At 42.6% G+C, this 15648-nt stretch overlaps 1 protein-coding gene across 4 annotated transcripts in view; it reads right to left on the bottom strand.

Annotated features, from left to right (window-relative positions):
* Window positions 1–15648, bottom strand: part of TPST1 (tyrosylprotein sulfotransferase 1) — a 98942-nt gene that overhangs the window by 57133 nt on the left and 26161 nt on the right. For all 4 annotated transcript variants that reach the window (XM_064296062.1, XM_064296064.1, XM_064296065.1 and 1 more), the window contains one exon: window positions 1700–2645. In XM_064296062.1, the coding sequence (XP_064152132.1) occupies window positions 1700–2544 (845 nt within the window). In that variant the 5' untranslated portion in view covers window positions 2545–2645. Of the gene's footprint in view, window positions 1–1699; window positions 2646–15648 lie in introns of those variants that run through there.

Here is a 15648-nt window from a genome sequence, read left to right as displayed (position 1 = left end):
TTGGAATAAGCATTGGAAGGTTCTAGTCATGGTTGTGTCACAATCTGGCTATATGATTCTTGCCAAATCACAGAACCTCACTGGACCTCTATTCCATAACTAAATGTGAAATAAGGTCTCTTTCCCTTTCTAAAATACATTAATTCGAAATTTCTATGAATTTCCTCAGTCTTTATATTTGACTTAACATAGTAAGCATACATGCAAAATGATCTTTTCCTGATTTTCACCAAAATCCAACTTGAGCGCATCTCTTTAATCCCGTTGAGAGGCTGGGGGTCTGATATGCTTCCTTTAGGAGAAGCTACCATTGGAGCCTCTGGGCCAACATACAGCACAAAGAAGGAAATGCTTACTAAGGAATACAAGTGGTTAGAAATTAGTTACAGGCTATTATCTGGAAAGAACACCTCTAGTGAGGACAGCAGCTAGAGATGTAAGTCTCTGTGAAGCAGTAAAAACAGCCTAGAGCCACTGGAGTGATGATCCCTAATAATTTATAAATAATCAACAGCTAAAAGCTAGGTGCAGGCAGGCAGCTGTTCCTTTGAGGTTATTTACACTAAGAACCAATATTTATTATACAATTCCATCCACTGGAAAAAAATTAAGAAGATATTCCTTGGTGGGAACAAGCAGGGCACACAAGGGAAGTCCACTGCTTTTTTTTTTTTTTTTACAGGTATAAAAAAAAAAACAAAATAAAATCTAGTTATAGCCAACCTTTCTTCATGAGGAAATGGTAGCAAAATTTAGCAGTAGTCTCCATCTTTCTATCCTCATTCTAGGTATATAAATCAAGTCAGATTAGCAGATCAAGTCAGGGCACCCTAGACAACACTTCATAAGAAGCAAAATGCAATGATTTTGGAAGTGCTTGAATCTAAGGAACTTCTTGTATGGATTAGGCCTCCAAATTCCAGAGATGATCTAGCTTTTGTAAAAAAAAAAAAAGAAAAAGAAACGTTTCTGTCAGATGACAAAAGAAGCACTCACCAACCCCAGTGCCGTCTATGTGTAGTAAAAGGCCATGGAAATAAAGCACTAGCCTATTGAGACCAAAGCGTGGATTCTAATTCTGACTTTGCCATCTAAATTTAAGCAAATCACTGTAATCTTTCTGTGACTCAATCCTCTCATCTGTAAAATGAAAGACTGGGTTAGATATTGCCTTTATTTTTCTCTTTCTGTCACTAAAAATTTCTAAATGCTTGGAATTCACTATGCGCTCGCCAACATGGTAGATGGGATTCCTGATGGTAACTTGAAGCCACACAAAAGCCAAATATCCTTATTAACAAAAATACCCAGAAATCAGAAATCCAAATCACTAAATTCACGGATTTTAGTGATCATTCAGTCAATAAAATTAAATGATGAATGTTAAGGCCTGAGGTTAGTGGAAAAACCTTTCATTGCCTGTCAATTGGGTTTGCATCCATCAAACAAATAAAAAGAACCACAACACATAAATGAATAGAAGAGTTAAATAAATCAAAGAGTCTATAACGCTACAATGAACTGCTAGAGAATTAACAACAAAAAAATTTTTTTTAAACCATCACTGAAGCTGTATCAGTTCCACAAAAAGTCTGTACTTTCCACAGATGGGCAGATAGGTAGGTAGGTAGATACAGAGACAGACAGACCTTTATTAGCTGAACACAGGGTAAAAATGAAACACAGAACTTCTACTCACTTAGACAGCGACACTCCCCCAGCTTTTCCAATCATCTCTTCATGGTGCAACACTGAGTGGTTCCATGGAATATGAAGAAACTTTAAGAGCGTTCTCATCCACCGCTCGGGATGTAAGACGAGTTGTTCATAGTGAACTAACATGCATTTTTTATAACCAACCTCCATACACTGGTTGTACATGGTCTCTATGGCACGATTCCACTTGGTCAAACAGTCCCTATAGCTGTTTAGGTCAAACCCAGCTATAGTAACTTTGCGAGAAATCATTGAGTGTACTGATGCCCGGCCATCTCGAACCATCAGGAGAAATTTGGCATTGGGGAATAACCTGGCCAGGTAAGTTAAGGATTTCAGGGCGAAAGGATCTTTGTTACATAAATAAGGGGCTGGCTCCCCATGCTTAACAATGATTTCCAGTAAGAAGGCTTGCATGGCAGAATCCAGCACTTCATCGGTGACGCCAGCCTCATCCAGGCGGATCTTCTCTTTACTCGACCTCGACCACATCTGCTTCAGTGCCAGGATCCGGGGAATGACTCTGGTTTCCTCTCCACAGCGAACGTCGGGGTGTGCATCCAGCATGGCCCTCATGAGTGTCGTGCCACTTCGAGGCACACCTCCGATAAATATCAAAGGCATATCTTTGTGGTAGACAAAGGTTTTATTGGCTTTGACGTCCAGGGCAGTTCTCACTGTGGCCCTTGTGCTCTCCAGTTTGGCCGGCTGGCTGCGTTCCTCTATTCGGTGGTGGCATTCCATGGCGTGCTGGCCCAAGTAAAACACAGTCACTGAACTAATCACCAGACATGCCAATAGTAAGTTCTGCTTCAGTTTCCCAACCATCTTGATGTGCTTATCTTGCTATTAAACAGATATTCTGCTCAAAATAATTTTCAGAAAATGTTCAGGCCATGGAGATTTTACTTCAGAAAGATGATCAATATCTAGAAGGAGAAGGAAAAGCTATTTTATCATCACGTTGATTGTTCATAAATTAGCCTCCAGTTATCACCAGTACATTTTATCTACAAACTGAAGCAGTCTTGGACACTTTGATAGTTTTAAAACACAAGTATACGCAAATGCTAGCAAAAATAAAACAAGGTTTATAATCAGAAACAGTTTTTCTTAATGTAACAATTCAGAAGCTATGTACCTGGCACCAAACCCACGGCCACTGAGTCGATTCCGACTCACAGCAACCCTGTGGGACAGAGTAGTACTGCCCCATAGAGTTTCCAAAGAGCGCCTGGCGGATTCGAACTGCCGATCTTTTGGTTAGCAGCTGTAGCATTTAACCACTACCCCACCAGGGTTTCCTGTACCTGGCACAGAACAGGGAAATAAATAAAGCTATGTCTGTCAGTGAGTCAAGCAAACGTTTAATATGCCCAAGCAAGTTTAGAGTTCATGCCAAGCAGGCTGGTCTCTGCTACTCAGATTCGTGTCATCCCTAAGAAGTCACTATCTTCACATTCCACTATAAAATGGGAAATTAGAGAAGAAACATACAACTTCCCAATCTTGAAACACAGATTCAGTTTATTCATCCCACAAATTATTTATTTAGGTCCTTGCAGGCCACAGGCTTGGGCCTGGCTGAGGAGCAACTTTGAAAAAGACAGCAGTGGTCCCAGCTCTCAGGAAAACAGTCTCATGGAGAGACAGAGATGCAAACAAGGACAATAAAATGTAATCAGTGCCTTAGCAGAAATAAACAGAGGAGACAATGGTGGCATAAGGAAAAGGAGCACCTAAGCCTACCTGATGGAGCAGTAAAACCTTTCTAGAAAGAAGGAGAGAGGGCTATTCTAAGCCATAGGAACTTATTTGCAAAAGCGCAATGGCATGACAGACACAGACTAACTGGGTGACAGGAGAGCTGGTACATGTGATGCACAGAAAATCATGTGTGTATATGTCTGTGACCTAACCCTCGGAAGGACCGGGAAGATTTGGCACAGAGCAGTCTAAGTTGAAGACAGACTATGGCCAAAGACATGGGTGTGGAACAGTGGAACTAATGGTGGTACTGCTAGTTTAGCTGGAGCAAGGCCACACACTGGGAAGCAGAAGGCAATGAGACTACATCTGGAAAAAGAAATCTACCCAGAATTCTCAGGGGGCCAGTATATCTCAAGAAAATGACTAAGTACTTAGGGAAAGAATACACTCTGAGAGGCATGACTTCTGGGTATGGCCTAGTGAGAAGGCAGGCAAAACCTCACCCCATAAAACAATGATAAAGCTAGATGAAACTGACAAAAACAACCTTTTCAGTGCTCTGGAAATCGACCCAGGGAATACAGCACCCGTAACAGCCTGAGAAGTATTTATGCTTGGAAAAATTGCTGAAAGTTAGGTAAGAACAGAGAATCTGCGGCATCTTGCCTAAGGCTACCCGCATCATCCTCCCACCCCACTCAGTAGATGCTGAGGTTTGCCGAGCAGGCAAGGCAAACCTCAGACAGGTTGAAGGGAGCCTCGATTCGGAGGGGTGAAAACCACAAACGTGCAGCTGGGCTGTCAGTGTAAGTGAAGATCCAGCAGCAGGTCTGCAAGGAGAGTCAGTCACTCTACTAGCCTGAGGCTGCACTCATGCAGCTGGGACAAGTTCATGGTCCATCCTGAGGCCACAAGCACCAAGAAAACACCAAAGGACCCAGTGGAAAGTAAAAGCCAGGGCAGATCTGCAAAGGGCCTGAACTATGAATGTGCTCCCTATCCACACAGATCCACCGGCAAAGGACAGAAGCCTTACTGACTCAAGGTGTTTGAGCACAACCACTGTCCAAGCACTGGCTGACCACTAAGCTTCGCAAACGGGATAACCCCTAGAAAGCAATGCTTAAAAATGAAAACAAGAATAAAGGCATGTGTATATGTGTGTGTGCACATCTGCACACATTTATATGAAATGTCCAGAAAAGGCAAACTTATAGAGGCAGAAAGCAGGGGTAAAAGCAGGGACTGACCTTTAAATGGACATGAGGGATGTTTTACAGCGCTGGGAATGTTCTCTAAACTGAATTTTTGTGATATCTGCACAACAGCAATGGGTTTGGATTTGGTTTTCGGTATGCATTATCACCAAAAAACTGGAAACAAACCAAATGCCCTTCAATGGGTAAATGGATAAACTGTGAAACGTCCATACAATGAATAAATACCACCCAGCAATAAAAAGAACTCCTGATGTATGTAACAACTTGGATGAATCTTAAAGGCATTATGCTAGCTAAAAAAAAAAAAAAAAAAGTCTTAAAACGATTCCATTCTTAAGACATTCTTATAAAGGCAAAACTACAGGTCAGTAGATGCCAGGGGATTGTGTGAGCATAAAAGGATATAACACGGGCATTTTCTGGGGTAATGGAACAGCTTTGTATCCTGATTGCGATAGTTGTTACATGAATCAATGTATGTATGAAAATTCAGAGAGCTATACACAAAAAAAACTCAATTTTCCTGTATAATGATTTTAAAAATTAAAAAAAAGGGAAATTCAAAGGAAAACATGGAGGCAGGAGACAGATGACAGAAGAGGAACAAGAGGAGAGTCTGTAATCTTAATCCTCCAATCAATAATGTTTCTGATCAAACACTAGTGGTGGTTAAGAACAGACGAAGTAAATAATAGGTTTTACTAAGAACAGCAAAGAAATAATCCGAGAAAATGAGCTCGCATTTTCCATTTTATGGACACTTCTCAATGAAATAAAATCCGTTTAACATGGACAAACAAACTGGCTTAGTGAAGCAGCGGGAAGTGCTCTCAGGGATGCAGTGAACTCTAACGACGGCTGACGCCGTCTGGGGCAGCTACACAGGACGGGTCTCCTAGTGCATTCCTGTTTTTTAGGAGTCCGCATGATGCATGCTGTGGGAGAGAAGAGCAGTAATCACCCTGAAATGGCAAACCTTTTGGATCAAATTTAGTCTAGTACTGTCAATATTTTAAGTACGCTTGATATCCTAACAACTTGCCAAATTCTGATACATAAATCAGAATTCAGTAGGTGACAAATAACCCAACTTCTTCACAAAATTATCTTAGCAATAATTGAACATACAACTGTACAAAAACAAAACAACTCTCTCTCTAACATCTTCCCCAAACCCAGATAAGATACAAAATAGTCGCCAATCTGAAGTTAATGTGACAGACCTCAAAATTACTATAGCAGCAATCAAGCAAATATCTATTATCCCATCCAGCAACTTCCCACTAAAATACTCCAAAATTCTCAGTAAAATACACAAAAACAAAACTAGAAGTGTATTATTAATGTATTTCCTTGCTCATAAACATATTTGTACATTTTAATGGCTGCATAAAACTTCGCTAATCAACATTTATTTGACCAATTCTCTATTATTACTTATTTTAAAATTTTCATTACTATAAACAACACTGTGAAAAATATTTTTGTACAAACAAACATCTGCACACATGCTTATTTTCTTCAACTAAATTTTTAGAAGAGGAACTGCTAGGTCAAGGGGTGTGGAATACACTTGATTTTAAAGCATTTAATATATATTTGATTCACCTGTTTCTCAAATCCTACATCTAATCTGACAAAAAAATTCTGTTGACTCTACCTGCAAAATACACCCAGAATCTAATCACTTCTCAACACTTCCACTGCCACCAGAGTCACCTCTCACTACCGCTGCTGACCGGCAACCACCACCTGTCTGTCTGTGTAGGCTCGTGTGTTGCTAGGACGCTGAACAGGTTTCTGCAGAGCTTCTAGACTAAGGTGGACTAGGAAGAAAGGCCTGGTGACCCGCTCCTGAAAGGATCGCAACGGTCTGATCTGCAACTGATCATGGGGATGGCAGGGGACTGGGCAGTTTTTTGTTCTCTCGTAGAAACGGTCGCCATGAGTCGGGGACAATCTGAAGGCAGCTAACAACATCATTGCCTCGACCCCTTCCCCTAGAGTCCATTCTCAACTCAGCAGCCAGTGATCTTTTAAAACATAAGTCTGAACAGGCATTCCTCTGCTCATAGCCCTGCAAAGGCTCCCATTTCACTCTAAGTAAAAGCCAAATTCCTTACAAAACCAAAAGACATAACCCATTGTTGTTGAGTCGATTCCAACTCATAGTGACCCTATAGGACAGAGTAGAACTATCCTGTAGGGTTTCCAAGGAGTGGCTGGTGGATTCCAACTGCTGACCTTTTGGTTAGCAGCCGAGTGCTTAACCACTGTGCCACCAGGGCTCCAAAGTTCTTACGGTGACCTACAATAACTCTGAGGATCTGGCTTCTTTCCCTCTCACTTTGAGGTGCTTGGGATACATCATCGACCAAAACAGACAGACTACTGACTTCCTGGAGCTCATATTCTAGTGTGTTGGGGGGAAGATAATAAACATAATAGGTAAATCAAGTTAAATGGCGTGAAGTGTGATGGCAAAAGAAATGGCAGGGCAGGAGACTAAGAATCTGGTAAATTCAGAGTGCATGGATGTGTGATAGTTTTAACTATTTAATAGTGTGGTTAGGGTAGGCTTTACTGAGGTCAGATTTGAGTTAAGGCTTCAAAGAAGTGAGGGAGTGAGCCAAGTGGAGATCTGGGGGAAAAGCGCTCCAGACAGGAAACAGCTAGCACACAGACGCTGAGGTGGGAGAACATCCAGGAACTCCATGCTGGGCAGAGTGGTTGAAGCAGAGTGAGTGGGAGAGAGCAGGAGATGAGATCAGAGGAGAAAGAGGCTAGATGCTCAGAGGTACTGTAGGTCACTGCAAGGACTTCGGAGCCCTGGTGGCACAGTGGTTAAACGCTCGGCTGTTAACCGAAAGATCGGCGGTTCAAACCCACCAGCCACTCCACAGAAGAAAGGTGTGGCAATCTGCTTCTGTAAAGATTACAGCCTTGGAAACCCTATGGGGCAGTTCAGCTGTGTACTATAGGGTTGCTGAGAGTCGGAATCAACTCGATGACAACGGGTGTATTCAAAAGATTGATTGAGAAATCTACTTTCTTCCACTCACTTTTTATGCAACACTTTAATTCAAGCTCTTTACATGAATCTTCAATTATCATGCCTTTTAACATCTCATAAACCCACTGCCAACAACCCTATAGGACAGGGTAGAACTGCACCATAGGCCTTCCAAGGCTGTAATCTTCACAGAAGCAGACTGCCATGTCTTTCTCCCAGTGTGGCTGGTGGGTTCATACCTCCGACTGTGCAGTACAGCCAAGCGCTTAAACCACTGTGCCACCAGGGCTCCTTTTTACATCACCAGAAACTTTGTCATCTTTACTTCCCTCTCAGTTATGTGAGCTACACATTTTGGATCTGCACATCCTACCGTCACTGGGAATTTATTTATCCCAATCCACAAGAACCCATTCACCATTCGTGAGCTCTGCAACATAAATGCTTGCTGGATTGCTTTTCAAAATGGTCTTGAAAATGGCTGATTTTAAGATATCCAAAACTAAATCTGCGTTGAATTTCCCTTTTTTTCCCCTCCCCAGTTCTGTTACAAAATTCACATAGGCATCCAAAAGTAGCTGATAAAGGTCAGGCTAAAATATCGTCCACAAACAGTAGTTTGCTGTTCAAAATAAAGGAATTGAGAAGGCACCTCTTAACATCAGCGGTTTCATAAGAACTCAAATGAAGGCAACTCCCTCTTTACTAAGGGGAAGTTCAGAGGGAAAGAAAAACTTGCCATATAGTCAAGAACACTTGATAGTTGTGTCAGCTAACATAATTTGGGGTGATTTCTTTCAAGTTGTCATTTACGTTGTACAAGAAATTGAAGAGTTCAGAGATCTTGTCTTCTGCCCCGTCCACTACCACAGCCTAGCAGAGCACCAGCTCACAACGCATAGAGCCTTCAAAAAGCATCCACTGAATAACCGAACTGGGAAGTACATTTCCCTAGAAGAGAGGCTCTGTAGAGCTTGAAACTGAGTCTTCTGTGCAGACTCTTCTCAAATCCTTGAAAAAGGTAGCCCTGTGATTTAAGGAGAAGGTACGGTAACAGCTGGTCTGACTAGTATGCTTGTATATTTAACCACTGTGTGCATGTGTGTGTGAGCACGCATGTGCACAGACACACACCAGGGCCTCTCTCTGTGACCTTAAACCCATCTTTGTTGGCATTTCAGACAAACGGTATCAATATTTTCTCAAATGGAATATTTACAGAGCTCAGGTTCAACTAGAAGGGAGCGCTAGAAAGCTCAGGATCATTTTTATCTCCAGGCAAAGAAGAGGCATTGAAACACGGCAATAAGCACTCTGAGAAATCACTATTAATAGGACTGCTCTTTCCCAGCAGGCCAAATAAAACAGGCTCTTAGAAAAGAAAGCTCTAGAGAAAAGAGTGCTGACATCATATTTCTATACTTAGATCTTTGCAAATTTTGTAAAGAAAGACAGCTAACCAAAACTAGCATCAGCCAACAAAAGCAGGGATAAGTATAGAGACCTAGGTCCAAAGAGACACTGGGAAAATGTTCCAGCAAAAGGTAAATTACAGGAATATAATGACTCCCTAGAAACTTTCTTTTCTTTGTTAATTGTTAGCTCCCTGCCACCTGTGCTCATTCAGGATGCCAGCCTACGTGGCAGATGGCAATACCCGATGCCACTTTGCCTACTGCCTAAGGTCCATTTATAGTTGGCACCTCTATTCACTTCTAGCTTGTTAACAAATGGAAAAAAATTATATCGCATGCTTGAACTTGCCAATGACTAAGTGACTACGGGTTAATTTGACCACTCAGCAGAAATTTCAAATCTGACCCAGATGAACCCATTGTTGCAACCCCCATCCTTATGTCAGCTCACGGTCAGACATCAGCATGGGAATACTGTTTTCTAGCTGCACACTGGGTGCTGGCAAGAAGAATATGGTATACACAGCTGACAGTCTAAGGAAGCCTGCTTAAAACAGCAGAGTACTAGGATTTTATCTTCAATAAACCCCACGGTCAGGAAGGAAAAGAGTTGGTCAGATACTAAGAACTGGACTGAATGCCTAGGCTACAAATAGAGACAGAAAAAGGCACCAGTTAAGCTCAAGGAAAGCACTTTTAAAAAGTTCAAGTTAAATGAAATGGTATCTGGGATTTACATCAAAAATATCTGAGGGGAGGTTTAGGGGAGGGGAATTACATGTCAAATGAGATTGCCACGAGTTAACTGTTGATGCTGGGTGGTCGGTACTTGAGGGTTCACTATACGCTTCTATTTTTGAGTATGTTTGAAATTTTTCAGAACAGTTGAAATTAAATTAAAAAAAAAAAAAGTTTAATTACCGAGTCCTAACATTCTAAGACCTGTAAATCAGATGGTCATTGGTTAACCATTCCTCTTCTAGCATCCTCAAACTCATGTTTATAGTCTCTTTAAATCAACCATGACAAGGCAACGCAAAGAACGTAAAAATTTGCTCAAATTATATACCCATAAACCCACTGCTGTCAAGTCGATTCTGACACATAGCGACCCTATAGGACAAGCAAAATTGCCCCATACGGTTTCCAAGGAGCTTCTGGTGGATTCGAAATGCTGACGTTTTGATTAGCAGCCGAGCTCTTAACCACTGTGCCGCCAGGGTGCCCAAATTGTACACTCTCATTCAGTAACTCAACTTTATGCAATTTTTCTACTTCAGAGCAATGAATCACTTTTATATAGCCTTTCTTACCATAATCTTGAGACTCCTACAAAATGGGTGGGAAAGTATGCAAATAAGGTGCTTGTGGCCCACCAAGGGGACTGGACAGCACTGCTGATAATGCAAATAAGGTACATAGGACCCTGTGGAGATGGGACCATGCAAATAAGGTGTATGCTATCCTAACAAGGTGACTGGTCAGTTTTGCCATTCCGTTAGGCTTAAAGTGAACCACCTCACAGGAAGGAAGTGGGGGACCTCACTACCATCAAGAAAGAAGATTCAGGAATGGGGCACATCTTTTGGACCTGGGGTCCCTGCACTGAGAACCTCCTAGACCCAGGAGACAGAGAGAGAGAGAGGGCTGTAACACCAGAGATGGTGCAAGATGGCAAGAAGTGGTGGTAGAGAAAGAGAGACAGAAGAACCAGGAGGCCAGCAGGAGATGGCGCAGTGGGCTTCCCAGCTCTTGGAGCAAGACAGCTGAGTACCTCCCGTCCCAACGCTTGCTTAAGGAGTGGGATGCCTCTGGGCACTTATCAGGGGAGCTATTCTCGCCAACCCACAGAGCTAGGGAACTGAGCACATTTGGGCAGGAGGTTTCCTGGCACAGTGGGGTGCCTCTGGGCACTTGTCGGTGTGAGCTAAAGAGCTTTGTAACACTTGCCCAAGCAGGACAGAGGCCAGGCCCAAGTGGGGCCCAAAGGCTTAGGCCTGAGAGAGGAGGCCTATCCTGAGGGGGCCAAGAGGTGCCTGGCCTCAGGGGACCGAGAGGAGCCTGGCTCAGAGGGCCGAAGTGAGGCCTGCACAGTCGAGAGGAGCTAAGAGAGCTGTCCTGCGCTGAAGATGGGAGATTTGCCTACGTGCTTCCTGATCTTGATCCCAAGTTGTAACCTTTTACTTCCCTAATAGACCCCAAAATTGTGAGTATGGTCTGTGAGGTCTGTGTGGCCACTGCAACCCAGTAGAGAAGTAGAAAGTGCCGTGGGAGGGATGGCTATTGTCAGAACTGGTGAAAAGGTTGGAGACAGGAGGTATGTCTGACCTCCACCACACAGGAATCATCAGCCTTGGCCTGATGCTGATTTTGATTCTCTCTCCTCCCCCCTGTGAAGTTAAACAAGGTCAGAGACTATGGCCACCACACCATTTGTGCATCGACCAAGCTCATAACTTTTAGAATTAAAAGTAACTGGAACAGGAAAAGGAAGATGGCACCGAATTAAGTGTAATGTAATGTATATTAGCATCAGAAGACCTGGGTTCTAGACTAGGATCAGGATCTTCTTTCTTAGTCATATGGCATTAGAGAAATCCCTACCTTTCTATCGGTTCCCTCATCCAAGAAATACATGAAATACAGATAATAGTAATCAAGGTCTTTCTGTAAGTAATTAGGGTAGAAATTATGAAAAAAAGGAGTAGACTGGGATTAAAATGCGAAAGAAAAAGGAACACCTGCACGTTCTCCTCACAACGCTGTTCTGACAATCAGGCGGATGATCTATGTGAAAAAGCACCTTTAAAACCCAGGGGCCTGCAGCACGTTCACAGCCTTGGCTCCTGCTCACCCTCCACCCTCGCCTCTCACTCCTCCAGCCCATACCAGACATTGTCACACCTTGTCTCTGCTCATGCTGCTCCCTCCCAGGCAATGCCCCTTCTCCCTTTTCTACACACCTCCTCAGGGAACCCTTCCCTGACTGCTCTTCCCCTACCCTCCCCCCCCAAAAAAATCAACTGCTTCCTCTTATGTAGCCTCAAAGCACTTGGTGAAAACACATTAGTTTGCACCCTCCTGTTACTATATTGTGGTTAGTTTACCCCATTAGACTATGTATTGTTGTTGAGTGCACTGAGTCAATTCTGACTCATTGTGACCCCCGTGTGACACAGCAGGATTGCTCCATAGGGTTTCGTTTCCTAGGCTGTAATCTTTATGGAAGCAGATCACCAGATCTTTTCTCCCATGGAGGGCCTGGTGGGTTTGAACTGCCAACATTTCAGTTTGCAGTCGAGCACTTAACCACTGAGCCACTGGGACTCCTCCACCAGACTATAAGCTCCTTTAAAGCATAAATTAAAATTTAAACCCATTTATCATCCAGCATGAAGTGCAGGCATGTATACTGGGTGGAATATAAAGCAAGGAGCTCACAGGTGAATAAGCAACTAGTGAAACCTCCTCTCTTGAATCCTTAAATTACTTATAAAATAATCTGAAACAAAGCAAATAGTCAACAAAAAAAGGTCGAAAATGAAACAAGGAACCACGAATAAACAGAAACAAAGTCATCTGGAAACAATTAAAACATTTTGCAATTCCAGTCATTAATCCACTGGGAGTTGTTTTTTTTTTTTTTTCTTCTGACTCAACAAAATGATTAAAAGCTTCGTAGTGGGTGGGAAAAATAGCTTTTCCAAGGCTATTTGGAAAGACAGCCGTACAGATATTAAGCGATCCGCAAAAATATTTTAACTGTTATGATACTGACACGAATATTAAGACCCATCCCAAAAAAACCACAACCATGCATACAAATTTATTACATTCAAAAAAACAAAAATCACACAAAAATATCCCCTCTGAAGTCTTAAAACCAAACAATAGTTTAGCTTAACTAGTAAAGAATGCCTGCCTTGAGCATTATGCTCTTTTAAGAGCTATTTATATAAAATCAAACTGACAACAGCAACTCAAAAGATTAGACAGAAACTTACAAGGGGCAATAAGTTTATGTTTGGTTGGCTGTCTTCTAAAGCTACCTGGCCAACCAACTGGAAGAGGTCCATATTTATGCCTATTCCCAAGAAAGGTGATCCAACCGAATGCAGAAATTAATGAACAATATCATTAATAATCACACACAAAAGCGGGGCCAAGATGGCGGAATAGCCAGACACTTCTGGAGACCCCTTTTACAACGAAGACCCAAAAAACAAGTGAAATGACTATATTTAGGACAAGCTAGGAGACCTGAACATCAAAGGCAAAGTTAGAAAACAGACTGAGCAGCAGGGAGAGGGAGAGATGGTTCAGAAGCGGAGAGGAGTTACCAGACCTGAATCGCCGGGATCCCTCAGGCACCATTCCCGAGGGTGGCTGCAGTGGGCTGGTATTAACGTATGGCCACAGTTTCCTCAGGAAGCAGCCAGCTGCACAGCCTACTCACACCTCTAGAACCAGAGAAGAACAGCACACTTGGCAAAAGCTAAGTACCTGCATATATTTTACTGCATCCCCAGCCCTCAAGCTGGCTTCAGTAGCTGTTGATTTCCCTGGACCTGAAATAGGTCCTGTTGAGTGCTCTGAGCCATTCTCCCGGCCTTGGTGAAGGAAAAAGTTCACAATTGGGGGAAATTTGCCAGTTCCACTAACTGGGGGAGCTCAGGACAGAAGCGGTTCCTGTCCATGCATAAACGGTCCGTGGATGTTGAATACCTTTCTTCCCTGCATGGACCTGTCTGGGCCTATTTCAGGAGAAAAGGACCTTGCCGGCAGACTGCAACCGTTTCAGCTATGCAGCAGAGAGGTGGGTGTTTGATATTTGACACCGCTTTGTCTATTAAACAGGGTCCTCACCTACCCACATCAGGGGCCTAAGGACTGGTGGCTCCACTCAGGTCACCCAGCCACCTGCGACAGGGGTCCAAAGATAACTGCTACCTCCCAGTCCTTACAACCAAAAACTCTGGGTGCCCATGGTCTGTCTGCAGAACCCACCCACCTGTACGCTCTAGGAAACAGGGACACGCTTTCCTCAGAGGCACTTGGGGGACAATTCTCAGCCCCCTGCCTTTTTCAGAGAGTGACATCCTGCTGCAACCAGATACCAGTACCTACACCAATCACCCCTACACTTCTAAGACTGTAGGACAGAGCCTGTACTACACACTTGATGACGAGCTATCTGAACGCTTACACTTAATTCATACAAGAAAAGTGAATGGACTCCTAGACTGATATACCTGATAACAGCTCTAGCCATCTGGTGACAGGAGGTCAGAGTTTCAAAGATGAAAATAATCACCCTAGCTCACTCAAGCAACTCATCTGGGCATATCAAAACAAAACAAAGCAAGAAGCTAGGATACAGTAAGCAAACAAAATAAACTAATACAATAACTTAGAGATGGCTCAAAGAAAAGAGTCAATATCAAGTCACAAAAAGAAACATGAGTGCTTCCACAAGCTCTCAATACAAAGAATCAAGGGATCTTCTAGATGAAGGTGCCTTCCTGGAATTACTGGATGCAGAATTCAAAAGATTAATATACAGAACTCTTCAAGACATCAGGAACGAGATTGGGAAGATCATGCAATACGCAGAACAAGCCAAGGAACACACACATAAAGTAGCTGAAGAAATTAAAAAGGTTACTCAAGAACATGATGAAAAATTTAATAAGCTGCAAGAATCCATAGAGAGACAGCAATCAGAAGTCCAAAAGATTAACAATAACATTACAGAATCAGACAACTCAATAAAAGTGAGAGGAGCAGAATCGAGCAAGTAGAAGGCAGAATTGGTGAGCTTGAAGACAAAGCCCTTGGCACCAATATATTTGAAGAAAAATCAGATAAAAGAATTAAAAAAAAAAAAGAAAACTTAAGAATCATGTGGGACTCTACAAGAGAAATAACCTACAAGTGACTGGAGTACAAGAACAGGGAGAGATAACAGAATATACAGAGAGAACTGTGGATGATTTGTTGGTGGAAAACTTCCCTGATATTGTGAAAAAGGAAAAGATATCTATCCAAGATGCTCATCGAACTCCACATGAGGTAGATTTTAAAAGAGAGTCACCAAGACAAATTATAATCAAACTTGCCAAAACCAGAGATAAAGTGAGAATTTTAAGAGCAGCTAGGGATAAACGAAAAGCCACCTACAAAGGAGAGTCAATAAGAATAAACTCCGCTCCTTGGATCAAGTGGACATATGAGACTATGTTGACATCTTCTGTCTGGAGTGGAGATGAGAGGGCAGAGAGGGCCAGAAGCTACCCGAATGGACACAAGGAGAGACAGTGGAGGCAAGAACTGTGCTACCTCATTAGAGGGAGAGCAATCAGGAGTGTATGGCAAGGTGTATGTAAATTTTTGTATGAGAGACTGACCTGATTTGTAAACTTTCACTTAAAGCACAATAAAAATTAATTAAAAAAAAAGAATAAGCTCGGACTACTCAGCAGAAACCATGCAGGCAAGAAGGCAATGGGATGACTTATATAAAGTACTGAAGGAAAAAAAATTGCCAGCCAAGAATCATATATCCAGCAAAACT

Source organism: Loxodonta africana, chromosome 12, assembly GCF_030014295.1.
Source record: "Loxodonta africana isolate mLoxAfr1 chromosome 12, mLoxAfr1.hap2, whole genome shotgun sequence".
Lineage (NCBI taxonomy): Eukaryota > Metazoa > Chordata > Mammalia > Proboscidea > Elephantidae > Loxodonta > Loxodonta africana.
Note: the sequence above shows the minus strand (reverse complement) of the source record. Positions and strands in the feature narration are given on the sequence as shown.